Source organism: Pecten maximus, chromosome 2 (assembly GCF_902652985.1).
Source record: "Pecten maximus chromosome 2, xPecMax1.1, whole genome shotgun sequence".
NCBI lineage: Eukaryota > Metazoa > Mollusca > Bivalvia > Pectinida > Pectinidae > Pecten > Pecten maximus.
Window position 1 is genome coordinate 49302167 of NC_047016.1, and position 27842 is coordinate 49330008.

General features: G+C 35.8%; 1 protein-coding gene across 3 annotated transcripts; it reads right to left on the reverse strand.

The window, feature by feature from the left end:
• Positions 1–553: 553 nt before the first annotated feature.
• On the reverse strand, positions 554–27724 carry LOC117322352 (YEATS domain-containing protein 2-like). Of its 3 annotated transcripts, none has more exons than XM_033877213.1 (17): positions 27680–27724; positions 25402–25512; positions 24755–24852; positions 22357–22449; positions 21584–21775; positions 20677–20951; positions 19785–19896; positions 17521–17565; positions 13568–16284; positions 10008–10084; positions 9411–9490; positions 8209–8347; positions 4439–4609; positions 3893–4005; positions 2150–2224; positions 1643–1707; positions 554–935 (listed from the first exon to the last, which is right to left on the reverse strand). In XM_033877213.1, exons 2-17 carry the CDS (start codon positions 25493–25495, stop codon positions 806–808), a joined length of 4476 nt encoding a protein of 1491 aa, XP_033733104.1. In that variant the 5' UTR covers positions 25496–25512; positions 27680–27724; the 3' UTR covers positions 554–805. The 3 variants fall into 3 exon arrangements, with proteins under 3 accessions (XP_033733104.1, XP_033733105.1, XP_033733106.1); XM_033877214.1 differs by having other exon boundaries at positions 27620–27707; XM_033877215.1 differs by lacking the exon at positions 27680–27724 and adding an exon at positions 27471–27593.
• Positions 27725–27842: the final 118 nt, after the last annotated feature.

Genomic DNA, 27842 nt, shown 5'->3' on the forward strand with positions numbered 1-27842 from the left:
CCCACAATCCAATGGGCAGGTTATCAGTCAACACAAAATGGCGGAACTAAATCGAGATATTGTCAAGTGAGAAAAGAGAAGTCTGAATGAAAGTCCTGCATGCTCCCATTCCACAAAGGAGGATACTTGTTGTTCAGCTTCTAACAGTGGGTACAATTGATCCTTTTCTCATGCTTTGACCTGTAAGGCAACTGCAGTTCATTAATTTTATGTACTGCTTTATACATACATAATTAAGCTGTCAAAATATTTTCGTTATTTTATCAGCTCTTGCAGACAGAATTTCAAATACATGTCAAAAAAGTGAATTAAAAAAAATAATACTAATAACAGAATAGAAATATATACCTTCATACAAAAAATTAGGACCATAACATATTATCTTGGCACCGACAATCTGGAAAATAGCATCTTTAAATGGTCGGCAAAAACTAATACAACATGTAGCAAATGAATTGTTAACACACAGACAAAATTGTACAGACAATGGACAAAAAGCAGTTTGAACAACTTAACATCTGTTGATAATTAGATAAAAAACTAAAACAGCAAAAAGTTTTGTTATAGTTTAATGAGACTTTCATACAAATGTAACTACAGATGTAATGTAGTACAATACTTTGAATTGGCATAGAATAACTTCATAGTCTATGTGTAATGTAAGATTATCCTTGTAAATAAAATGTTAGGTGAAATTGTTCCCCATCATTAAACGTTGTCCTCTGTATTCAGTTAATAGTACAGTGGAAGTCTGTTAAATTTAACACATTCGGTCAGGCTATCATTCCCCCATCGTAAACCTTCGTCATCTCTTTGTGGTGGAGGAGAGATGATTATTAGCTGGTACACCGAGATGATGATTGGTAAGAAAGTCAGTCTCCGTCATCCTGCCGAGTGTACGATACACGTCGCCAACTCCAACACTGTCAGCATACCTGACAATAAAGACACAATATCAACTCAATCACAAATTGTAGCCTGTTGCTTTGCTCACTTTACAAAATTGCATCTGTACTATACTTTTGATTTTTAATACATGTACTTGAGTGTTTTATTCAGTATAACATCTTACCTTCCCAAATCAACGTCCATAGAATACTCCAGTGTTTTATTCAGTATAACATCTTACCTTCCAACATAAACGTCCATAGAATACTCCAGTGTTTTATTCAGTATAACATCTTACCTTCCCACATAAACGTCCATAGAATACTCCAGTGTTTTATTCAGTATAACATCTTACCTTCCCACATAAACGTCCATAGAATACTCCAGTGTTTTATTCAGTATAACATCTTACCTTCACACATCAACGTCCATAGAATACTCCAGTGTTTTATTCAGTATAACATCTTACCTTCCCAAATCAAAGTCCATAGAATACTCCAGTGTTTTATTCAGTATAACATCTTACCTTCACACATCAACGTCCATAGACTACTCCAGTGTTTTATTCAGTATAACATCTTACCTTCCCACATCAAAGTCCATAGAATACTCCAGTGTTTTATTCAGTATAACATCTTACCTTCCCACATCAAAGTCCATAGAATACTCCAGTGTTTTATTCAGTATAACATCTTACCTTCCCTCATCAACGTCCATAGAATACTCCAGTGTTTTATTCAGTAAAACATCTTACCTTCCCATATTAACTTTCATAGAATATGTTTCTCTCAATATGTCACTCATAAAGGTCTTCATGGCCTGAAACAGGACAAAGGAAATCTACATACCAAAGTTGTGAAGGATTCATGCTGTAGATTTTGAGAAAACCAGTTTTTGTATTTATTTGTTTTAGTAAGCTTGAACATTTATCCTATCAAGTCCTAAAAAACTCTGTTCTAGTGACATGTGGTAATCCGAAAAAAAAACCCCGAGCTTTTCTAAATTGAACATAAATTGAAAAATATTTATAACATTCCCCAACTGTCAAAGTTCAAGATGGCCACCTGTTGACAACTTTGCTTTCCTGATCAGACTCAAATTGAACATGCAAACCCAGCCACAAAAGGGGAAATTAAATATATCAAATTTGAGTAACATGCCATCTGGAAATGATATAAAAATAAATCATTAAAGATATAACTGATATTAAAGATTGTTGGGTAATTTTGCTGCCCTGTAGACTAATATACTTTATACTTACCGAGTATACCATATCTTCTGCTACTGACCCATGTATCTCTTGGTCAATCTCGGACGGCTGAAATCTCACCCCGATCTGTATAAATATACCATATCTCAGTTAAATAAATCTCATATTGTATGAATTATTTAAAGAAAACCATGTATCTATACTTATCGAAAATCGCGTATCTTTATAGGGAACAACCAACCAATTGAAAAAATAGATTTTTTGAAACATCCCCTGTGTATAGAAAGTTGAGCCAAGGATAAAATGTCTGGTAGCCACTGATTGGCCAGTATATTATGAAGTATTAAGAAAATAGATATGTAGTCTGATAGGTAACTATCTATAAGAAATGTTGATATAAATTTCGTAAGTTCGTTTTTTTCCCCAAAAGTTCAGGTAATAATAATTAACAGGTAAACATTTCAGATTTTTGAAAATTTTTACTGCGAAATTCATCCATTTTCAAAATGGCTACCATGGAGAAAATTTGAGCTGAAGGACCTAACTTTTTTTTTTGATTATGTGTTATATGAGACCTTGAACAAGCATGTGTCTTTGGTATTTAACACACACAAAATTCTAATAAATAATCCAGTTTATTTACTGCAGGATGACATAATCAGATAAAACAAGCATGCTGGGTATTGCTAAAGCAAAGCATGTCCCCTACCTGCCCCCTCTAAAAATAGTAACAGTGACCTTGACCTTGATCTGAAGGTACTCATTCTGAAGTTACATACCAACCTTCATCAACATATCTTGAAGCACAGCTGAGAAGTGCAGAAAACTGAATGGACGGACTGACAGACGGATGGGAAGGAAACCTATAGTCCCCCGGTTTCACCGGTGGAACCAAAAGCTGAGACGTTATACAGCATTTATAAATCTAATGTATTTATATACTGTTTGTGAATGTTTGCAATGCTTAACAAAATCAAAGCTATGGATTTGCTTTTGGACAAAAGCAAGAGAAAAATTGACACAACAGAACAGCCAGTCATGACATGTGCTGTAACTTCCCATAGTTCTTAGGTTGTCAATTTCAAATAGAAAAAAAAAGAAAAAAAAATTATTAAAAAAGGAAATTAAAAAAAAAAGCAAAAGGCCACCACAATTTGAGGATTCATTTTGTATATATCTCTCTTTGGGGTACAGATAAAAGAAATCCTGCTGAAGTGACTGCATTTATAGCCAATAGATGGTGTACAAAAATTAGCCTTTCTGTCTCCATCAAACATAAAATATCATTAAAGTTGATGAAAATTATTTCAATGAATTTATAATGACATTTTAAAGGGGTTTTATTCAAACCATTCTCTTCTGATGGAACAAAAGTAAAGTCAGCAAACCCTCACAAATGTCACCTCTTCTTTAAAGAGTTGTCAACACCTTTGACCTCTAACCTTGACCGATGACCACAAATCTCTAAGCATGAGTAGACCATGCTGGTGCAATGTTATGGTATGACCATGAACTAAATCTGTCAAGGAGTCCTTCAGTTATATCTTGTACACAAACTTCGCAGATGCATCCACGGATGTACAGACACAGACAAACCAATTAATATATACCACTTTCTTAAGTTAGTAGGGTATAATTAAGATATTTTTTAACTATCTTGGACAGTTGCCAATTTTTTCTGCATCACTGACATCAACCAATGAGATATTTTCTGTACTGAGCAGGACTTTAATGTATCTTGCATCTCCTGACAACCATGTTGTCACCATGGCTCTTAATGTCAAGCATATTTACTTTTGTGGACAGGTCCTGGACGAAGCGAGCCTGTCGTGACGGAGGCAGCACAACGGGATCACAATACACCAGCTCTTTAATCACTTCTGTCTTTACTTTCACTTTGGGAGGTTCTGAAATGATCCAGCAAGTACAAATCATCAACTGGAGGAGTGGATTCAATCCTAATTTTCAATCCATATTTGTGGAATATCTATTAAATGAACAGCTGATACCTGTAATAGTTTCCCATGAGATGTTACAAAGCTCAGAATCTGACTTGAGAAAAACTTCTGGAAGGACCTTGTATTTAATACAGGCTTACTATACATTAAACAAAATATTTCAAATCATATTGATGTGGATATAGAGGCATCAATGCATCATTTTACTCCAAGCATCTTTCATTTTAGGAAGTGTATTTTCATAAATATACTTAAGATATTGTAACATAATTGACTGTTAATATTGACAAAAACATATTAAAGATAAACCAACATATCAATTTCCACCTTAACGATAATTCATTCTAACACTACAGCTAAAATAGAAGTTTGATTCACCTACCAACGGAGATGATATCAACGTCCTTCTCGTCTGAAACATTGGCACTAATCGCAGCATTCATATCCTGTATGTGGGACAAGATGACGTCAGAGTCTGTTGCTGAAGTGTATCGTTTACCAAGCATACTGGAGTCTGCACTGAGTTCCACCGGGGACGGATGTAGTGTTTTCTCTGTAACGATACAGGTATATGATTCACTTTACATTCTTTACCATAACCATACTGTCCTAATACTCCTATATCATTTCAGTACTAATTCTAAACAGTATCTATACTTCAGTTCTAATTCTATACTGAAAATATACTTCAGTACTAATTATATACTGTATCTATACTTCAGTACTAATTCAATACTGTATCTATACTTCAGTTTTGTTTCTACACTGTATCTATACTTCAGTACTAATTCTATACTGCATCTATACGTCAGTACTAATTCAATACTGTATCTATAATTCAGTACTAATTATATACTGTATCTATAACTCAGTACTAATTCTATACTGTATCTATACTTCAGTACTAATTCTACACTGTATATATACTTCAGTACTAATTCTATACTGCATCTATACTTCAGTACCAATGCTACACTGTATCTATACTTCAGTACTAATTCTATACTGCATCTATAATTCAGTACTAATTCTATACTGTATCTATACTTCAGTACTAATTCTATACTGCATCTATACTTCAGTACTAATTCTATACTGCATCTATACGTCAGTACTAATTCTATACTGTATCTATAATTCAGTACTAATTCTATACTGCATCTATACTTCAGTTTTATTTCTACACTGTATCTATACTTCAGTACTAATTCTATACTGCATCTATACTTCAGTACTAATTCTATACTGTATCTATACTTCAGTTCTAATTCTTTGCAGTATCTATACTTCAGTACTAATTCTACAATGTATCTATACTTCAGTACCAATGCTACACTGTATCTATACTTCAGTACTAATTCTATACTGCATCTATAATTCAGTACTAATTCTATACTGTATCTATACTTCAGTACTAATTCTATACTGCATCTATACTTCAGTACTAATTCTATACTGCATCTATACGTCAGTATTAATTCTATACTGTATCTATAATTCAGTACTAATTCTATACTGCATCTATACTTCAGTTTTATTTCTACACTGTATCTATACTTCAGTACTAATTCTATACTGCATCTATACTTCAGTACTAATTCTATACTGTATCTATACTTCAGTTCTAATTCTTTGCAGTATCTATACTTCAGTACTAATTCTACAATGTATCTATACTTCAGTACCAATGCTACACTGTATCTATACTTCAGTACTAATTCTATACTGCATCTATAATTCAGTACTAATTCTATACTGTATCTATACTTCAGTACTAATTCTATACTGCATCTATACTTCAGTACTAATTCTATACTGCATCTATACGTCAGTACTAATTCTATACTGTATCTATAATTCAGTACTAATTCTATACTGCATCTATAATTCAGTACTAATTCTACACTGTATCTATACTTCAGTACTAATTATATACTGCATCTATACTTCAGTACTAATTCTATACTGTATCTATACTTCAGTACTAATTCTATACAGTATCTATACTTCAGTATTAATTCTATACTCCATATATACTTCAGTAGTAATTCTACACTGCATCTATACTTCAGTACTAATTCTACACTGTATCTATAATTCAGTACTAATTCTATACTGTATCTATACTTCAGTACTAATTATATGCTGTATCTATACTTCAGTACTAATTATATACTGTATCTATACTTCAGTACTAATTATATACTGCATCTGTACTTCAGTACTAATTTTACACTGTATCTATATTTCAGTACTAATTATATGCTGTATCTATACTTCAGTACTAATTCTATACTGTTATACAGTATCTATACTTCAGTACTAATTCTATACTGTATCTATACTTCAGTACTAATTCTGTACAGTATCTATACTTCAGTACTAATTCTGTACAGTATCTATACTTCAGTACTAATTCTGTACAGTATCTATACTTCAGTACCAATTCTATACTGCATCTATACTTCAGTACTTATTCTATACTGCATCTATACTTCAGTACTAATTCTACACTGTATCTATAATTCAGTACTAATTCAACACTGTATCTATACTTCAGGACTAATTCTATACTCCATCTATACTTCAGTATTAATTCTGTACTGAATCTATACTTCAGTTTTAATTCTACACTGAATCTATACTTCAGTACTTATTCTACACTGAATCTATACTTCAGGACTAATTCTACACTGTATCTATACTTCAGGACTAATTCTATACTGTATCTATACTTCAGTATTAATTCTATACTCCATATATACTTCAGTAGTAATTCTACACTGCATCTATACTTCAGTACTAATTCTATACTGTATCTATACTTCAGTATTAATTCTATACTGAATCTATACTTCAGTACCAATTCTATACTGTATCTATACTTCAGTACTAATTCTATAATGTATCTATACTTCAGTACTAATTCTATACTGTATCTATACTTCGGTACTAATTCTACACTGTATACTTCAGTATTAATTCTATACTGTATCTATACTTCAGTACTAATTCTACACTGTATAGTTCAGTATTAATTCTATACTGTATCTATACTTCAGTATTAATTCTATACTGTATCTATACTTCAGTACTAATTCTTTACTGTATCTATACTTCAGTACTAATTCTAAACTGAATCTATACTTCAGTACTACCTCCATACTGTAATTACTCATTTCATACACAGTAAATGTAAATATTCTAAGATTTTAATGATAACTAAAATTTCAACATGCCGTTAGTAACATACAGCAGTATATATACTGTATCTCATCTGTTTCTTTGCTGAAGTACTGGGACCTGACCAGTTACCATGAAAAACAAATGTCTGTTAATAAAATAAAATGAAAACATACTTATTTTTCTTTATGATTGTATTGACAATTGTCGTTTGTACTAAAATTTAGACTATATATTGTTAGAGTTCAATCGCAACAAGCAACAGGATTTGAGGGTTCTTGGATATTTATTTGGTCTACCGGTTTCGCCCATACAATGGGCTTCTTCAGGACAAAGTTGTAGGCTATTACTACCCCTAAAGTACTAAAAATGTGGGACCATATGTATTGTTATCTATGACATCATTAACAAAGGTAGAAATTGTGACAGCATTAACAATAGTCAGTATTGTGACGTCATCATAATGGATAGTATTATGACGTCATAATTGAATTAAAGATTGATAACTCTATTCTAACAAGAGAGATATAGCTATAAAAGGTTATAAGTGATTGATGTTGACTTGCAAGTCATAAATAATTACTAGTCAGGTAATTAACAAAAGCTATATATATATAATATTATTAAAAATGAATGCTATAAAATATCAAAGTAGATTTAGGCTAAGGTACAATTGTTAGATGTACTATGAAGAATCAACCCAGGATGGCAGGGATCCATGCCACATGGGAAGTTATTTTAGGCCATATTAAGAGAGGACCTTTCCTTCAACAGGCCTTGGACTGAGAAAACATTGAACTTAATAGCAAGATATTTAAGCAATTGTGGCGTTCGCTCTTTTCCCGAAGAAAATTTAGACTAGTGTTAGATTAAACTCATGGATATGATTTTGTGAAATATGCAGAAAAGCAGTTGTGTAATGATAATTCATGGACACTGGTCAGTTGTGGTCAGTTAGTGTGTCCATACCTAGGAAGTGTGGACTGTACACGTGGTGTCTACACCAGACCATGATCTGTTTCGTCGTCCAGAGTGACTCCCCTTTGAAAGATGTTTCACCATTGAGATTCTTCAACAAAAACTTCCTGGCAAATGACGCTCTCTGCCACTGAAATGTCAGAATATACACCAGATTGTAAAGACATTTTGACTCTGTACAACAGAAGAGAATCACTTGTTAGGACATGGTTGTTTTACGCCCCAATTCCTGCAATGATGGAAATGGAGCTCTCAAAAACTTAGTTCAAGTCCAAAACATGTTTAAACAATGACTGGAGAGCAATGATGTTGACCAAAAAACACAAACAAGTATCTGTTTACTATCAATAAGTTACTATTATTTAAACCCTGCAAATGTTTCCCCCAATTTTATTATGGATAGAAAGAAAGACAGACAGATGATGATGAAGTTTAACATTTATAACAAATTTGTGGCAGAGGCTCATCTGCAAATCTTTCAATTTTTACTTTATTTTTGGTCACATGTATTTCAGTCTAGTCAAAAAGATCTATTCCAAACAAAAGATGACAACATTTTCATCAATTTCTGCCTTTTCCCTTTTCAATGCTGATATTCAGTAATGCATAAAACCAAATCTCGATTATTTGTTGATTAACATACATACAGCTTAGCCTTTGGTATAAATTCAGAATTCGAAATACTGATTTTGTAAAAATAACAGAATTTCTTTTACACTAAAGTTTTGGTTTAATTTATGATACATATGTTTGTAGGAATTACTTACCTATTCTTAGCGATAAACAAAATATTTATCTATAAAATTATCCTTTCACTAATTTTGAGTTAAATATGATAAAAATTCAAATATTCCATACAAATACATTTCTGTACCAATATGAATATACAGGTACACAAGTGTTTAAATTACATTCTGATCTATATATATATCAGAGTTACCTCCCTTCCGTTTACTCCGCGATAGCCTTACAGTCAATTGGGGGCTGAGAATGGTCTAATTATTGCAAAAATAAATCAATTTAACTTAAGATCCTTAACTCACAATGATTAAACTGCTAAATCACGATTGGAAGCTGGGATAGATACATAAGTCAATTAAACTCAAGATCCTTCACCCACAATAATTAAACTGTTAAATCAAGTCGTGTTGGGAAGCTGGGATACAGACGCGGACAGGAGACAAAATACCTACCTCCGAAGCTCTACGTTTACCGACATTCCAAGACAGCCACTCGTCTAGGGATCTCGCACAGTATGGATGGAGACTGCGATCTGAAAGTAACTCACAGACATTAAATCTTCAAATAAATATTACTATTTTAATTTAAAATATAACATAATTTTCTAATTTTTTTTTTTTGAGAAAACAAAGTACACTTTTTGAGAAATGTTAACATTTATAGATATATATCCTAATGAATACATGCGACATTTGTATTGGCAATCTAAATACATGTAGATAATTATTTGGGAATTAACATGAAACTGAAAATCTGTTTAAAGTGTGATTTTATAATGGGAAAATTTGATTCTAACATATATATACCTGCCATAACCTGACAAGGCCCATTTATAATGATAGAGCAAATTAGCTAAGAAATGCCATTTCCAAATCAAGTTCAGGCATGGCCAGAATCTGATTAGTGTATACCATTAGAAACTTTTGTCTGCTAATTTTTGCAATAATTTGTGTCCACAGAAGTTTAATCACAACAGCCACAAAGCTGTACAGAAAAAAATTCCTAAACAATGACGGCTTGGTTTATTTATATGGTTTGAAATAACGTACCAACGTTCTCACAAATCACCGGATGCCTCCTCACCGCTGCTTTCACCAAGGACAACAAGTCATGGAAACCTGTCACACTACAAAACAAACACTTATTACAGAGTCGTACACAAGTTATCATTATATAGTCTTACACAAGTTATCATTACAGAGTCGTACACAAGTTATCATTACAGAGTCGTACACAAGTTATCATTACAGAGTCGTACACAAGTTATCATTACAGAGTCGTACACAAGTTCTCATTACAGAGTCTTACACAAGTTATCATTACAGAGTCGTACACAAGTTATCATTACAGAGTCTTACACAAGTTATCATTACAGAGTCGTACACAAGTTATCATTACAGAGTCTTACACAAGTTATCATTACAGAGTCTTACTCAAGTTATCATTACAGAGTCGTACACAAGTTATCATTATAGAGTCTTACTCAAGTTCTCATTACAGAGTCTTACACAAGTTATCATTACAGAGTCGTACACAAGTTATCATTACAGAGTCTTACACAAGTTATCATTACAGAGTCGTACACAAGTTATCATTACAGAGTCTTACTCAAGTTATCATTACAGAGTCGTACACAAGTTATCATTACAGAGTCTTACTCAAGTTCTCATTACAGAGTCGTATACAAGTTATCATTACAGAGTCTTACTCAAGTTATCATTACAGAGTCTTACACAAGTTCTCATTACAGAGTCTTACACAAGTTATCATAAGAGAGTCGTACACAAGTTATCATTACAGAGTCTTACTCAAGTTCTCATTACAGAGTCGTACACAAGTTCTCATTACAGAGTCGTACATATGTTCTCATTACAGAGTCGTACACAAGTTATCATTACAGAGTCGTACACAAGTTATCATTACAGAGTCGTACACAAGTTCTCATTACAGAGTCTTACACAAGTTATCATTACAGAGTCGTACACAAGTTATCATTACAGAGTCGTACACAAGTTATCATTACAGAGTCTTACACAAGTTATCATTACAGAGTCTTACTCAAGTTATCATTACAGAGTCGTACACAAGTTATCATTATAGAGTCTTACTCAAGTTCTCATTACAGAGTCTTACACAAGTTATCATTACAGAGTCGTACACAAGTTATCATTACAGAGTCTTACACAAGTTATCATTACAGAGTCGTACACAAGTTATCATTACAGAGTCTTACTCAAGTTATCATTACAGAGTCGTACACAAGTTATCATTACAGAGTCTTACTCAAGTTCTCATTACAGAGTCGTACACAAGTTATCATTACAGAGTCGTATACAAGTTATCATTACAGAGTCTTACTCAAGTTATCATTACAGAGTCTTACACAAGTTCTCATTACAGAGTCTTACACAAGTTATCATAAGAGAGTCGTACACAAGTTATCATTACAGAGTCGTACACAAGTTATCATTACAGAGTCTTACACAAGTTATCATAAGAGAGTTGTACACAAGTTATCATTACAGAGTCTTACACAAGTTATCATTACAGAGTCTTACTCAAGTTATCATTACAGAGTCTTACTCAAGTTCTCATTACAGAGTCGTACACAAGTTATCATTACAGAGTCGTACACAAGTTATCATTACAGAGTCTTACTCAAGTTATCATTACAGAGTCTTACACAAGTTCTCATTACAGAGTCGTACACAAGTTCTCATTACAGAGTCTTACATAAGTTCTCATTACAGAGTCTTACTCAAGTTCTCATTACAGAGTCGTACACAAGTTCTCATTACAGAGTCGTACATATGTTCTCATTACAGAGTCGTACACAAGTTATCATTACAGAGTCGTACACAAGTTATCATTACAGAGTCGTACACAAGTTATCATTACAGAGTCTTACACAAGTTCTCATTACAGAGTCTTACTCAAGTTCTCATTACAGAGTCGTACACAAGTTCTCATTACAGAGTCGTACATATGTTCTCATTACAGAGTCGTACACAAGTTATCATTACAGAGTCGTACACAAGTTATCATTACAGAGTCGTACACAAGTTATCATTACAGAGTCTTACACAAGTTATCATTACAGAGTCTTACTCAAGTTATCATTACAGAGTCTTACACAAGTTATCATTACAGAGTCGTACACAAGTTATCATTACAGAGTCGTACACAAGTCATCATTATAGAGTCGTACACAAGTTCTCATTACAGAGTCGTACACAAGTTCACATTACAGAGTCGTACACAAGTTCACATTACAGAGTCTTACACAAGTTATCATTACAGAGTCGTACACAAGTTATCATTACAGAGTCTTACTCAAGTTATCATTACAGAGTCGTACACAAGTTATCATTACAGAGTCGTACACAAGTTATCATTACAGAGTCGTACACAAGTTATCATTACAAAGTCGTATACAAGTTATCATTACAAAGTCGTATACAAGTTATCATTACAGAGTCGTACACAAGTTATCATTACAGAGTCTTACACAAGTTATCATAAGAGAGTCGTACACAAGTTATCATTACAGAGTCGTACACAAGTTATCATAAGAGAGTCGTACACAAGTTATCATTACAGAGTCGTACACAAGTTCTCATTACAGAGTCTTACACAAGTTATCATTACAGAGTCTTACTCAAGTTATCATTACAGAGTCTTACTCAAGTTCTCATTACAGAGTCGTACACAAGTTATCATTACAGAGTCTTACTCAAGTTATCATTACAGAGTCTTACTCAAGTTATCATTACAGAGTCGTACACAAGTCATCATTACAGAGTCGTACACAAGTTCTCATTACAGAGTCTTACACAAGTTCTCATTACAGAGTCTTACTCAAGTTCTCATTACAGAGTCGTACACAAGTTATCATTACAGAGTCGTACACAAGTTATCATTACAGAGTCGTACACAAGTTATCATTACAGAGTCTTACACAAGTTCTCATTACAGAGTCTTACTCAAGTTCTCATTACAGATTCGTACACAAGTTCTCATTACAGAGTCGTACATATGTTCTCATTACAGAGTCGTACACAAGTTATCATTACAGAGTCGTACACAAGTTATCATTACAGAGTCGTACACAAGTTATCATTACAGAGTCTTACACAAGTTATCATCACAGAGTCTTACTCAAGTTATCATTACAGAGTCTTACACAAGTTATCATTACAGAGTCGTACACAAGTTATCATTACAGAGTCGTACACAAGTCATCATTATAGAGTCGTACACAAGTTCTTATTACAGAGTCTTACACAAGTTCTCATTACAGAGTCTTACACAAGTTATTATTACAGAGTCGTACACAAGTTATCATTACAGAGTCTTACACAAGTTCTCATTACAGAGTTGTACACAAGTTCTTATTACAGAGTCGTACACAAGTTCTTATTACAGAGTCGTACACAAGTTCTTATTACAGAGTCTTACACAAGTTCTTATTACAGAGTCGTACACAAGTTATCATTACAGGGTCTTGCATTTTCAAATACATTTATACATTTCATTCAAGTTTTACTTATGACCTTGCAAGGAAAAAACCACTTTAGCATCACATAGTATCAAAATAGAAAAACGTTACCTGATGGGCAGGACTTCAGCTGGTTTGAACGGTGCGGTCTCATAACATTTCTTCTTTTTTGCATTAATTATTTTCTTCTGTTGACTCGAGGACTTATCGTCACTTATGAAGTATTTGTTTTTCACTTTTCCATCAAGCCAGGGTGATGTATCAGTGACAGTCGCTTGGTGACTCTCATCTCTGACGGGATTGAGCTCCGGGACGTGTATCAAAAGTTTCTGACTCCCGATAGTGGCCATCATGGTTTTACATTGACTACCTTGAATGAAATCAGATGTCTTTCCTGAGCCACTGTTAATCATATTTTTGACCTCTTGATCCATTGATGAGGTCAAGGTCATTAAAGGTCGCTGACTGCTGGAGGTCGTTTGGCATGGTGTCACTGTTGAAATGACCCTGGAGGTTTCTCCGGAGAGCAGAGATGTTTTCCCACCTATACCTGACTCTATAGACTGTCCATTTAACAATGTCACCATTGCTTTACTGTCAGAATTTGGTAAAACATTTTTCACCTTTGATGCTGTTGACAAACTGTGTGTTGACTTGGAGAAGTTGTTCAATGTCAGCATGGTTTTACCAGTAAGTAAACTTTGAGTCTCAACCCTCTTTGTAACGGTCTCCACTTTACTTGTCTCAGTAGTTCTTTCTTTTTTATTTCCCGTTCCGTAGGAAGGTACTACTGTAGTCTGTAACAGGGTCCCCGCTGAATTTGATGTGGATATTAGAGACTGTGACCCTTGACCACTGGTCAGAGCCTTTCCTTGACCCTGTAGTAATGTGGTCATTTTCTGTGGCGTATTTGGGGGAGATTTTCCTTGATATCCTTCTACGGTCCCTTTGCTAATGATCTTTAATCCATGAGGTGTGACCTTGAGATGACCTGAGGTTGATATTGACCCCTGACCTTGTTGACCCTGAGACAATACCTTCGTAGTGCAAATTTCTGATATTTGTTCTTTCGCTGTCCTTGTTTCAGCATTAGAAGCAATGTCTGATAATTTAGGTTGTAATTTTGACGGCTTATTCGCAATTTGTGAAAACGAGGTTCCGTCTTTCTTTTCTGGGGAGGCATTTGGCGTAGAGTATTTATGATCTCGTTTTGGCTCGGCGAACAGATCTTTCACCACTTTAGATGATGTCTGGGTGGGGTCTACAACGTCTGATTTCACGTGGAACACAGTACTGGGTTTCTTGAGATCAAAAGCACACATTACACCTTGCGGCCCTTGGGAACTTCCGGTCACTAACCGCAGCTTCTGAGATTCTGATTGGTTGGAGGCATTTTGTTGTGTCACCTGTGCAGATGATTGTGCTTCCACCTTTATCAATAGTGATGAGGGTAGAGAATTGCTTTTACTTGATACTGTTGAAATTCCTGATAGTGATGAACTTTTATGTTCTGCTTTCTCCAACTGTGAAGTATGAGGTAAAAGAGATTTCTGTGGAAGGGAAGTAACTCTGGTCTCACCTGTCGGAAGACCTGGAGAAGCATTGGAAATAATAGGCATGGCAGTCGAAGAGGTATTATGTGTTGATGTTTTGGTGGCAGTCGTAGAAACCTGTTTGAGTAGATGGTGTGGCACAAGGAAGATGTTCCCTGAGTTATCTTTGCACCGCACATACAAGGTCTGAGGAGGCGTGGGTAGATTGATAGGGTTGACAGATAGCGACTCATTTGTCGAAGCTCCACCCAGCTTGGCAGCAGGTGCCGATATCTGGGCTGGAGGTCCAGTGCTGTCTGTCTGACTCGAAGTGACTATATGGAAAGCTGGTGTCTTAGTTCCAGATGCAGAGCTAGCCACAATTATATTGGTAGGTGCTGTGGAAACACCTGGTGTCGCTGTTCTACCAGCTGGTTTCACTGCGGCACTCTCTGCAACACAGGGAGCTGCTGTTCCACTGAGTGAACCCAACCCTTGTAGCACAAATGAAGAAGGGCTTTGAGTTCCTGCCAGTCGGTTACCTGTCTGTATCAAAGACGGAGAAGAAACGGACGAGGAGGTAGTTTTAACTGTAGTGTTGACCGACTTAGCATCAGAAATTTTCTTCAGCAACGATTTCCCTGTCTGTGTTTTTGTCTCTGTTGGTTTCTGCACACCTGTTATTGACCCAAAACCACCCAACACTACCTGTACTCCTGAGGTGCCGGACAACAGCAGAGTAGAACCAGTCCGTGATGGAGAGGCTTGGGGTGTGATGACGCCGGCCTGTGGCAGTGTACTTACGGGTGCCTTTCCATCCAGGGAATTCACCAACAGATTTCCAACAACTAAACTAGTGGACAATGTGTTTGTAGGATTCATGATGGGTAATCCTTTTACATTATTTATACATTTGATTTGGGATGGTCCACCAACAGGTTTCTGTAACACAGGACTTCCTGAGGATCCATTAGCACTTTTCATGAAACAGTTCTCCTTATTTGACAGACGTGCAACACCTGTCCCATTGTCAACATTTCCCTGAGGTTTATTTTGTGACAGAGTTATCTCCCCTTGTGGAAGTTTTTGGTCAGCTGTATTTCCCTTTTTTGGTGTCGTGTGTTCCTTTATCGTAAAATTTATATCTAATCCTTCCTGCTTGACATCTACATTTTCACCGGTTTCACCGTTCAGAGTTGACACAGACACCTGCTTGGAAGTTTCTTTTTTAATCCCTGATTTACATTGCTTTGTTCTTTCTGGTATGAAGTCTCGCTCCAGCTCAACATCAACAACCTGTGAAATATAAAAAACACTAGTGATGTGAATCAGTTTCATATTATAATCAATTATGAACTACATGTTCAATTATAATCAGTTTTATCGGTTAATATACAAGGAAATTCTATGCATGATGACAGCTTGAGAAAACGCAGTCTGTTCTATAGAACAAAATTTAATGTGCTGAATTAAATTATTTCTTTAAGTGCAGATCCCTGTATGACAAGCCTTGAGTCCTCCCAATGGGTAGATATTTTACTGGAATAACCCTAAAGCCCGAAGTCCTTCCATTGGGTAGATATTTTACTGGAATAACCCTAAAGCCTGGAGCCCCCCCATTGGGTAGATATTTTACTGGAATAACCCTAAAGCCTGAAGTCGTCCCATTGGGTAGATATTTTACAGGAATAACCCTAAAGCCTGGAGTCATCCCATTGGGTAGATATTTTACTGGAATAACCCTAAAGCCTGGAGTCCACCCATTGGGTAGATATTTTACTGGAATAACCCTATAGCCTGGAGTCCCCCCATTGGGTAGATATTTTACTGGAATAACCCTTTAGCCTGGAGCCCCCCCATTGGGTAGATATTTTACTGGAATAACCCTAAAGCCTGAAGTCGTCCCATTGGGTAGATATTTTATTGGAATAACCCTAAAGCCTGGAGTCATCCCATTGGGTAGATATTTTACTGGAATAACCCTAAAGCCTGGAGTCCACCCATTGGGTAGATATTTTATAGGAACATCACAAGAATATCCTAAACGTAATAGAAGCCTTTCTAGTGTTTCTGTGAGTTCCTGTATAAACCAGCTTATTTGAAGAATTTTACTTATATATCCGAGATAGAAAAGGGTCCTCAATCCTCAGGAAAGAATATCTATATATTATATTGTCACCTCTTCTTGACAAAAAAAAAAAACAAACAAACAAAAAACAAACAAACAAGAAAATAAAACAAAAATCTATAAAATGTTATTCTACTCTCTAATTATGAACTAATTTCTAAGGTTTTATTGATAGGTAAGGTTTACAATGAGGGAAGATTGGTAAGTATGTTGATAAATTGGCTTTTCACTCTTGGCATCAAATACATTATATAATTTAATTGGAATCTTTTTAAAACAAATTTTCATTACTTTTAATCCTCAGCCAATCACTACAACACATTAGTATTTTTTTGAAAATGATATTGTCATTGTATTTTTCTTAAAATGTTCAAATATTTCTGAAATTAATATCTAGTTCTTACCGTCTCAGCTCCAAGAGTCTGCAGGCCAGTATAAGTTCGGTCAAGCTGCATGAAATAAAACAATATACAATCACTTAGTGCATGTTTGGTGTGTCATGGTTTGGACAGAATTTTATACCAAAATTCAAACACTTTTCCAGCACTTTTTCTCAATTTTTCAGGTAAATTTTGGCTCAAACTTGCAGGTACGTATAATTATAATTGGGATCATTTTTTTTTTACAGATTTTTCAGGTAAATCTAATTTATTTGCTCAAAGTTGCAGGTAATTGGGGTCATTATTTTTTTATACAGCAGAACATTGCCGTTAACATTTCAGTACTTTTTATCTCAACTAACTGTTGTCTTGTGTCCCAGAACTTAAAGTGGAAATCTGCTAGCTTCAATCAAATAAATGACATGTTCAACATGATTAACTGTAATTTTATTTTATGTAAATAATTTTCTTGTGATGAATATTCGTTTTAAACAATCTGAGAACAGCAAATATTTTTCCAATACATTTCAAGTACACGTAAGCAAATTCAAACACCATTTCAGCACTGACCCCAAATTCCAGAACTTTTCATCATCTGTACGAACCATGTGTTTCTACGGATATTTTGATGGGAAAGTTTCTTGAAATAGTGTATTTTTGTTAATATGGCTATTTATACATGTATCTGACCATCCCAAACAAGATATTCTTCAGGTAGTAAAATTTTAAAACCATTAAAAACAGTAAATCAGAGTTTTTTCCTTTAAAGCAAGGCTTTGGATGGCTAGTTAATGTTAATAACTTGAACTTTTATTTGATCAAATTGACATGACAATAAAATAATTTCAATATTTTCATAAAACAAGAGGCCCATGGGGCCTGTATCGCTCACCTGGTTGGATTAGACCAAATGTCAAAATAATGTTCATATTCAATTTGTTTATTTGTAAATCTCGAACAATGCTATATATGGTTATAGTGTGGGAATCCGAACTGCTTTAAAGATTAATGAAGTCCAGACTCTCTAAGGTCTGAAAGACCTCAAGAATTGTTTTTAGAACATGCATTCATCACTTTATAACTAGTAGCGATTTAAAGGAATTAACTCTATTTCCCCTATTGGGCCCCGCCCCTTTGGGGTCAGAGTCACCATTTATTCAAAATCTGTTTCCCTTCCCCGAAGGATGTTTCTGACCAAATTGCGTTCAAATCCATTCATAACTTTATGACAAGTAGCGATTCAAAGGAATAACCTCTATTTCCCCTATTGGGCCCTGCCCCTTTAGGGTCAGAGTCACCATTTATCCAAAATCTGTTCCCCTTCCCCCAAGGATGTTTCTGACCAAATTGGGTTCAAATCCATTCATAACTTAATAACTAGTAGCGAGTTAAAGGAATTACCTCTATTTCCCCTATTGGGCCCCGCCCCTTTGGCCCCTCTGGGGTCAGTACATTTATGCAAAATCTGTTCCCCTTCCCCCAAAGATGTTTCTGACCAAATTGGGTTCAAATCCATTCATAACTTTATGACTAGTAGCGATTTAAAGGAATTGCCTCCATTTCTCCTATTGGGCCCCGCCCTTTTGGCCCCTTTGGGGTCAGAGCCACCATTTATGCAAAATCTGTTTCCCTTCCCCCAAGGATGTTTCTGACCAAATTGGGTTCAAATCCATTCATGACTTTATGACTAGTAGCAATTAAAAGGAATTACCTCTATTTCCCCTATTGGGCCCCGCCCCTTTGGCCCCTTTGGGGTCAGAGCCACCATTTACGCAAAATCTGTACCCCTTCCCCAAAGGATGTTTCTGACCAAATTGGGTTCAAATCCATTCATAATTTTATGACGAGTAGCGATTTAAAGGAATTACCTCTATTTCCCCTACTGGGCCCCGCCCCTTTGGCCCCTCGGGGGTTAGAGTTACCATTTATGCAAAATCTGTTCCTCTTCTGCCAAGGATGTTTCTGGCCAAATTTGGTCAAAATCCAATAAGTACTTTTTGACTAGTAGCGATTTGAACCAAATGTTGACGGACGATGGACGCTGCGCCATGACATAAGCTCACCGGACATTCGGTCCAGGTGAGCTAAAAACTCATGGCAATCATCTTCTTTAAACATCTTGGAATTTCTATCTTTCAATGTCAATTTTTGAACTTCATTAAAATTCAGTGAATGTCATCAAATGCAATAGCTGATAATGCTAGATAGAAAAACATTTTTACAACATGGGCCTTTTTGGCCTTGACCTTCCATGTTATATGACCTTGAACTATTGTGGGCTATCTTACCTTGAGCTGGTGGATGATGTCAAGGCGTTTGTTTCTTGGATCCTTGAAATGCAGTTGAACTCTAACAGGAAATTCCCCCCAGCCTCTCCTTGTCAAATGGAATGGAGGGTTACTAAAAAAAAAAAAAAAAAAAAAAAATTATATACAATTGCTACAGGGTATCCCCAATCTGTCCTTGTCAAGTGAAATGGAAAATAACAGCAAAAACTTTTATTGTGCCAGGCAAATTTTTCAAGTCTCTCAATGTTAAATACTGTTTTTTTCCTAAAATTAAAATAAGCCTAGCTAGGGGATCAACAAACAAACAACCAAACAAAACAGGAGTTGGCTTTATTGCAGGACACTTATATCACTTCCGCCCGCATTGTTACTGCCAGATTTGCAATTAACATTGGTGGGCTTATTCCCAGATTTAGGCTTATTTAATGTCAGTACCATTTGTAATATTTTTTTTTTTCCGTAGGAGATGTTGCAGCAGTTACCGATTAACTATTAATCTATGTTCTTGAGAGAAGAGTTTATTTACTGTATTTTTGTACATATGGCCAACATACTAAAATGATAGTGATACAATTGTACTTAAGTTGTCAGAACAGCTACACGCAGAATTAGGATGCGAGTTCAATTTTTCCTTCCATCGTTTCATCGCCAGATGCCTAAAAAAATCAGGATTATGGCCCGGCCCCCGTTTCATCAATCATCTTTGACTGAAATTTTCCTTGGAAAGCATTATATAGATTTAGGAAAAAAAATCTTAGTTAAATTAAGTATTTTATTTAATGCTTCCTATGAAAAATATAAGGTTAAATAATTCCCTAAGATAACGAATATTGATAAAATGGGCGCCAGGACGAATCTTTAATTTGTTCATCACCATCCTAGACTGATGTACCTGACTTCAACAAGGTCGTTCGGCCTGTAGCTGGGGTGCAGCAAAAACCAGACTTTCTTGACGAAGTGGTCAATGTGGGGTTCATCCTTAGGCCCTCGGACATACACCATCCATTTGTGCGTCGGCTGGTCATTCTCCTCGCGCCGGTCCACCGGTATGTACTTTGACACATTGCCAACAATGATTCTTTTCTTCACTTGAGCCCTTATGGATCGACTACTGGCCGCGACAGAATCGCTAGTGTCCATTGCCACATCCTTGACACCTTCCAATTCCTGAAAAAGGATTTATCATTGGAGTTTTACGGACATCATATACAATGCTTATAACCAAAATGGTTACTGAATAGCTGTTAAATGTCATGGGGTTAATATTTCGCATTTGTCGAAGTCGGCAATAGTTTTCAGGTATTCAATTTCATGAAACATCACCTTGTAATAGTAAACACAGTAGTAAACACTTACATTTGTTTGCCCATGTAAATATTCGCTGGGTATTTATTTTGGTGTTATATCAAATCTCCAGCAATAGAGAGAAAACAAATCTCCCACAAATATTACCAATAATACAGTATATATTTGGCTTCAAAAAACAAAACTAGTGACCAACATTATCATTTTCCTTACGTACTTATTAACAGATCTTAGTGACGAACTACATTGTCAATTTTTGAGTTATTTATCATAATTGAAATATTTTTTTCACCGAAGTCTTAACAACCAAAAACATTCAATTTGTGTGTAGAATGGATACACCTGCTTCTGTTTATATTCTATCAGAAAATACATGAAACTGGCACATTGTTAACTCAGGTGGGTTACCTCCCCTTACAGTTAGTATTCTATCATGACCAACGTTTATCTCCAACATTACGACAACATCATGATCATGGAAAACGTTTAGTTACCTCCTCCTTGCTTAGATAGGATGATGACAGGAGAGTTGAACAAACATTCTCCAGGACAGGCGTCTCGACTCCAGGCTCAGTCTTAATGTCGGCAGTATCTGTCAGAGTGGAGTAACCCTTTGGAGTCTTGCCTAGATGTTGTTTCACAGCTGGGTGAATAGAGGGCACCTGTTCTGGATCGGATGTTTTACCCTAAAACATCAGTATATAGTCTACAAGCAGTTTTCATAACTCCAATTAATGCAAGATTCAGGGCTCAAAGTGGCACCTATTGGCCATGGCGCCTTAAATTCACCATTGGTGACCAGTTATTGACCTATGAGGCACATGCATGGCCACTAAAAAAATTGTGCACATTTGCGATTTAGTTCATCTTTCAAATGTTGCAGTAAATGCTAAAATGATGTTCACAATCAAAAAGTTACAGAGGGATGTAAAGAATTAAAAATTTTGTTGTTGTTTTTTCTTTCTTAAGTCTAAGACAACTAGGCCAGGCAACTAACTTTTCCAATTGGCGCCTAGATTTTATGACTGGGTAGACAAATAGGCCACCTGGTAAAAATATTCACTTTGAGTCCTGAAGATTTCTTGTGCATTTAATTGTACATGTCATTGTCCATATCTGGAATTCAATAAGGAACAATCTAGATTAAACTCAATCGTGTTTTATGAGAAACGATGAAAAACTTATTAGTTGTGTAAAAAATTTTGAAGCAACAGATGGGTTTCTGCATAGCTGCTGATTAAAACTAATTGTTTTGATGTCCCCTTACCTGCCATGGTTTGGTCTGACCCGCAGAACCGTAGTAATTTGCAACGATGCAAGCTCTTAATCTGTCCATGATAAGCCTGGTTTGGTTTAACCTCTGTGAAAATACGTAATCAGGTCAAGTAAAACATAGCAGCCATGTAGAATTATACCGTAAAGCCTGATTTATATACAGTAAAACCTCAATATCTTATGGTCCCAGATTAACATACAGTAAAACTTCAATATATTATGGCCCCCGATTTATACACAGTAAAACCTGAATATATTATGGCCCCTGATTTATACACAGTAAAACCTCAATATCTTATCACCCCAGATTTACATACAGTAAAACCTCAATATATTATGGCCCCTGATTTATACACAGTAAAACCTCAATATATTATGGCCCCTGATTTATACACAGTAAAACCTCAATATATTATGGCCCCTGATTTATATACAGTAAAACCTCAATATCTTATGGCCCCTGATTTATATACAGTAAAACCTCAATATGTTATGGCCCCTGATTTATATACAATAAAACCTCAATATCTTATGGTCCTTGATTTATATGGAGTAAAACCTCAATATCTTATGGTCCCTGATTTATATGGAGTAAAACCTCAATATCTTATGGCCCTGATTTATATACAGTAAAACCTCAATATATTATGGCCCCTGATTTATATACAGTAAAACCTCAATATCTTATGGCCCCTGATTTATATACAGTAAAACCTCAATATCTTATGGCCCTGATTTATATACAGTAAAACCTCAATATATTATGGCCCCTGATTTATATGGAGTAAAACCTCAATATCTTATGGCCCCAGATTTATACACAGTAAAACCTCAATATATTATGGCCCCTGATTTATATACAGTAAAACCTCAATATCTTATGGCCCCTGATTTATATACAGTAAAACCTCAATATCTTATGGCCCTGATTTATATACAGTAAAACCTCAATATATTATGACCCCTGATTTATATACAACTAACAAGAGGCCCATTGGCCTTAACGATCATCTGACTAAAAGCTTAAGACTTAACAGTAGAGAAAATGATAACTTCTATACTCATATCACCTTCAGTAAAATCTCACTAAGAATGAGTTTTCAATTACAAAAGTTTAAGTTAGTAATGGGTAATATGACTACTTATCAGTTAAGCCATCGATCAAAATCATTTAAAGCCATGCAAATTTGAGACAATTTCGCTATTTTTGTCCCTATTTTTGTGCCTCCTCTTTGTCCCTACGGGTGAATTGAACCTTAATTATTTCAGAAGTCATTGCCCCTTTTTCAATTTCGTTGAAAGAGCTAATTAAGTAATTTCTCCTTGAGATACCAGCTCTCTGTCCTCAGGTGTCAAACAAGCTTGATTTAAATAAATCATGATTGCCCTTCCCCAGTGATGTTTCTGGCCAATTTGGTTGTAATCCACCCAGGCATTAAGGAGGAGTAGTGTTTTAAAGCACCATACCTCTGTCTCTGGGCATCAATTCAACTACATTTATATGAATTATGATTGTCCCTCCTCCCCTCCGATGTTTCTGACAAAATTTGGTTGTAATCCACTAAGCCATTAAGGAGGAGTAGTGTTTCAAAGCAAACTTTTCTGAAAGTTTCTCTTTTGGGCCCTGCCTCTCTGTGTCCAAGGGTTCGAACCAGCTACCTTTATATAAATTTGCTTTGGCGTTAAGTCAGAAGAGTATCATTCTGAAAGTAATAGTTTACGCAGACCACACAAGAGAGTGAACAACGATGGACAAAGCACAGCAGCTATAGGTCATACTTGATCCTTTGGCTATATTCAGTAGACTCAAAAACGTCAAACGAAATTCAGGTGAACTGTAGAACAATGACATAGAATTTATTGGAATTCTTGCTAAAAAAAAAAAAAATATGTGTGGGCTTTATATTACTTATATACTTATAAATACAGTAGATATTGCAACAAGTCTTCATGCATATCATCTTACAATCAACATGTTACTGAATCCATTTGTAACAGGAGAGGAGAAAATGTAGTGGCCTGACCGGGGTTTCGAACCCGGGACCTCTGAACACTAGCCGGATGCTCTACCAATTGAGCTACCCAGTCACTGATGATCGACCCAGTCCAGGCCCGCTATACACCTCCCTTCTTTTTTCCAAGTCTTCGCCCTCGAAGACACACGAGACCCTTTTACCACCACCGTGGGTGTTTTGGTTGGGCGCCAATTTTGTAACAGGAGAGGAGAAAATGTAGCGGCCAGACCGGGGTTCGAACCCGGGATCTCCGAACACTAGCCGGATGCTCTACCAATTGAGCTACCTGGTCACCGATTATCGACCCAGTCCAGTCCCGCTACACATTTATTAGAAGGTTGCAGGTAAAAGTCAGGTAGCATGTTTTTACTTTACCTGATCAATTAAATCAATCTCCATCTCTCTGCTGTGTATTTCACCGGCAAATTCTTTCTTTATGATATCCTCTATCTTCAGACGAGTGGCAACTTTTGCTAAAAAAATATACAAACTTTAAAAATGTATTTTCAAAATATGTAAAAATAAAACAAGAGCGAATAAACAGCACATCTACGTATCAAAGTTATTTTTAGGCTTATGTGAAACATTCAATTCAAATCATGAAACATTATACAATAATAGCCTTTTGATAAGGTTGATATATGGTTTCACTGACCTGAAAAAAAATGACCGATTAATATGCGAGTATTAGTTGTATCAATTTAAACCTCCTTTTTTGAGAAGATTCACTATACAGTGATAAATTCTCAGCTAGCTAGGCCAGCTGGTACTAGTACTTGAGTTCATGATTTTGAGGCTTGGAGGCTGGAGATGGCTCCAGTCAAAAAACTGTTTTTCCCCAGACTCCCTAATCTGCTAATCATTTGTATTCCTGTGTCATACGTATGACAAAACTACCTATTCTCACTTCAAACTCATTTTTCTAACAAATCTGTCGGTTTTAAATAGCTGAACTGTTGATGAAACTACACCAGGATTTTTGAAATATTAAATTTCAGTTACCACTAAATTTTAGTATTTACCATCTTGTTCTAAAACTCGCTGTCTTTTATTTTGCTGTTCCGTTACATCTTGGTAGTCTGGGTCCACTTCGATCCTAGACCTCTTGGCAGCCATTTTGATATCACATGATGCTACAATGAAGTAAACAGACCATAAGTTTACTGTTTCAGTCACATATACTATAAATCACTTACATTTTATGTGGGATTTATTTTTGCGTTTATATGTGAGGAGAGTCAATCACGAATTCAAATACTTTGCGATTATTTGTACGAAAATAACACTTTAGGATGGCAACCAATCTATTGATTACCGATAAAGGAATCTTGCAGAGTCTGTGGCTCTGTAGCCCATCATTCACAAATTAAGTGACTTCTAGATCAGCCTTCGCCAAATCATTTATTTACAATTTATGTCTGAAGAGGTAAGCTCGCGAAATAAAGTATTCGCAAAATCTAAGTGATTTACAGTATGTACTTTGAGCTAAAGCCTAAAGGAAATAATATCGTCCCAATGCAGTGTTAATACATCAAAGAACTTTAGGAGGTTTTAGGTTCTTTCCATCTGTGCTATTTTGATATTCACAGGCGTCATGGTTATGAGTTACTTCTGGAATATTCAAGGACAAGTCTATGTGACGCTAGTCAGACACTAGCTGCTTTCTACTGACTCAGCTAGGAAGTATATATCACGCTGATCAGATACTATCAGGCTCCTAACAACTTGGCTAAGAGTCGAGTCGACCTAGTCAGATACTGCCAAGTTCCTACTAATTTGGCTAGGGAGTATATATCACGCGGCGCCTGTCAAATACCGGATCAGTACATGCTTTCTACTGATCAGATACTATCAGGCTCCTAACAACTTGGCTAAGAGTAGAGTCGACATTGTCAGATACTGCCAAGTTCCTACTAACTTGGCTAGGAAGAATGTTTCTTTAAACGAAAGTAGGTCAATCCTTAATCAGTAGAGTATCTCTACAGACTATATACTTAGCCAAAGGGCCTGGGTTCAATAGCTACATGAGTGGAGACAATGCGGCATTAAACAATACAATAATAATATGAATGACCTATGTCACATTTTATAAGCTCAATAGCTCAAGGGCGAGTGCACCTAAAACTGGTGTGTGCACCCTAAATTTTCCTGGACTGCCCCATATAAACCCCATTATAAATAAGGTACAAAATTCTGAAAATGATACACTAGCTAGTCCCATATCTCATTGGCAATGTTGGAACACTTTTAGCAAGCCTTGATTTTTAGCAAGCTATATTTGTAACAAAAGAGGAGAAATGTAACGAACAGACGGTCCCAGAACCCAGGACTTCTGAACTCTAAATGGACGCTCTAGTCAGTTGAGCTACCTGGCCACCAGTGTCCAGCTCAGTCCAAATCTACATCCAAAGTCCTTCAACAAAGTCTTTTTCTCCTTGAAGACACATATGAGAGCCTATACTACATGTGCGAGTATTATTGAGGGCAAAATTTAACCAGATAGGAAAAATGGAAAAAACTAGACTGGGACTTGAACCCAGGACCTCTGGACAGATGCTCTTATAATTTGAGCTATCTGGCGACCAGTATTCAGTCCAATCCAGTTCTGCTACACAATGAGCATTAGCAAGGAAATATATGCTAAAAACCATTTGGATGTTCCAGCGAGCTTTTCCATCAGCTTAGATCAAATTATATATCATGTATTTTGTATTGAACACATTCAACAGCAGCTCCACATGTATGTTACTATGAAAGCACAAGCACCATTGCAAATTCAAAGATATGACTTATGGAACGCGGATTCATCACCAAATCAACTCGAAAAGGTACCTGATCATTTGAATTAATGTTAAAACTGTTGTTTCATGTAATCAATTATTTGAAAGCTAACAAAACACACACAGAAAATAGACACACGTACAGCCCCTGGTCATGCATGGAATAGATTCAATGCTTCGCCCAGGATATCATGTCATTTGCATTTATAACAGAAAAATAACGGTTTGACAATCGTAAAATAAAGCATGTGCAATGAGTGGTTCTATAATACATTATTCCACTTCCAATCGAAACAAGCATGAATACATACGGACACCCTCTCAGTAATGAATTTCCCGGGTTTTCGAAATGCTACAGTCGCAATCTATCCGAACGATTTCCATTCTTTGACGGATATTTTGTGGCAATTAACATTTCTAAACAGAAATAACACCTAATGGATTTCAAAAGAACATTTACAGATACCCTCCCGTGTGGCTTGCTGCAGCGGCTGCAATAAACAAAATCAGTTTTTCTCACATTATTGCATGGGCGCAGCCATATTGTCACCGACCTAGTTCATTCGGAACTCCTTGGATTTTATTCATAAACCATTCATCCCGCTACTGGAGCACTGTGATTGGCTGGATAATTAAATTCCTCGACAAGACCACGTCTTTTCACTTTTTCCTTTTCAACTTAG

Coding starts and splice junctions, on each gene's coding strand:
- LOC117322352 (XM_033877213.1), bottom strand. CDS start 25,495: ATGGCTGCCAAGAGGTCTAGGATCGAAGTGGACCCAGACTACCAAGAT. Junction 10,085..13,567: donor GCTGAAGTCCTGCCCATCAG/GTAACGTTTTTC, acceptor TTTGTTTTGTAG/TGTGACAGGTTTCCATGACT. Junction 1,708..2,149: donor CAGAAGATATGGTATACTCG/GTAAGTATAAAG, acceptor GTCCTGTTTCAG/GCCATGAAGACCTTTATGAG.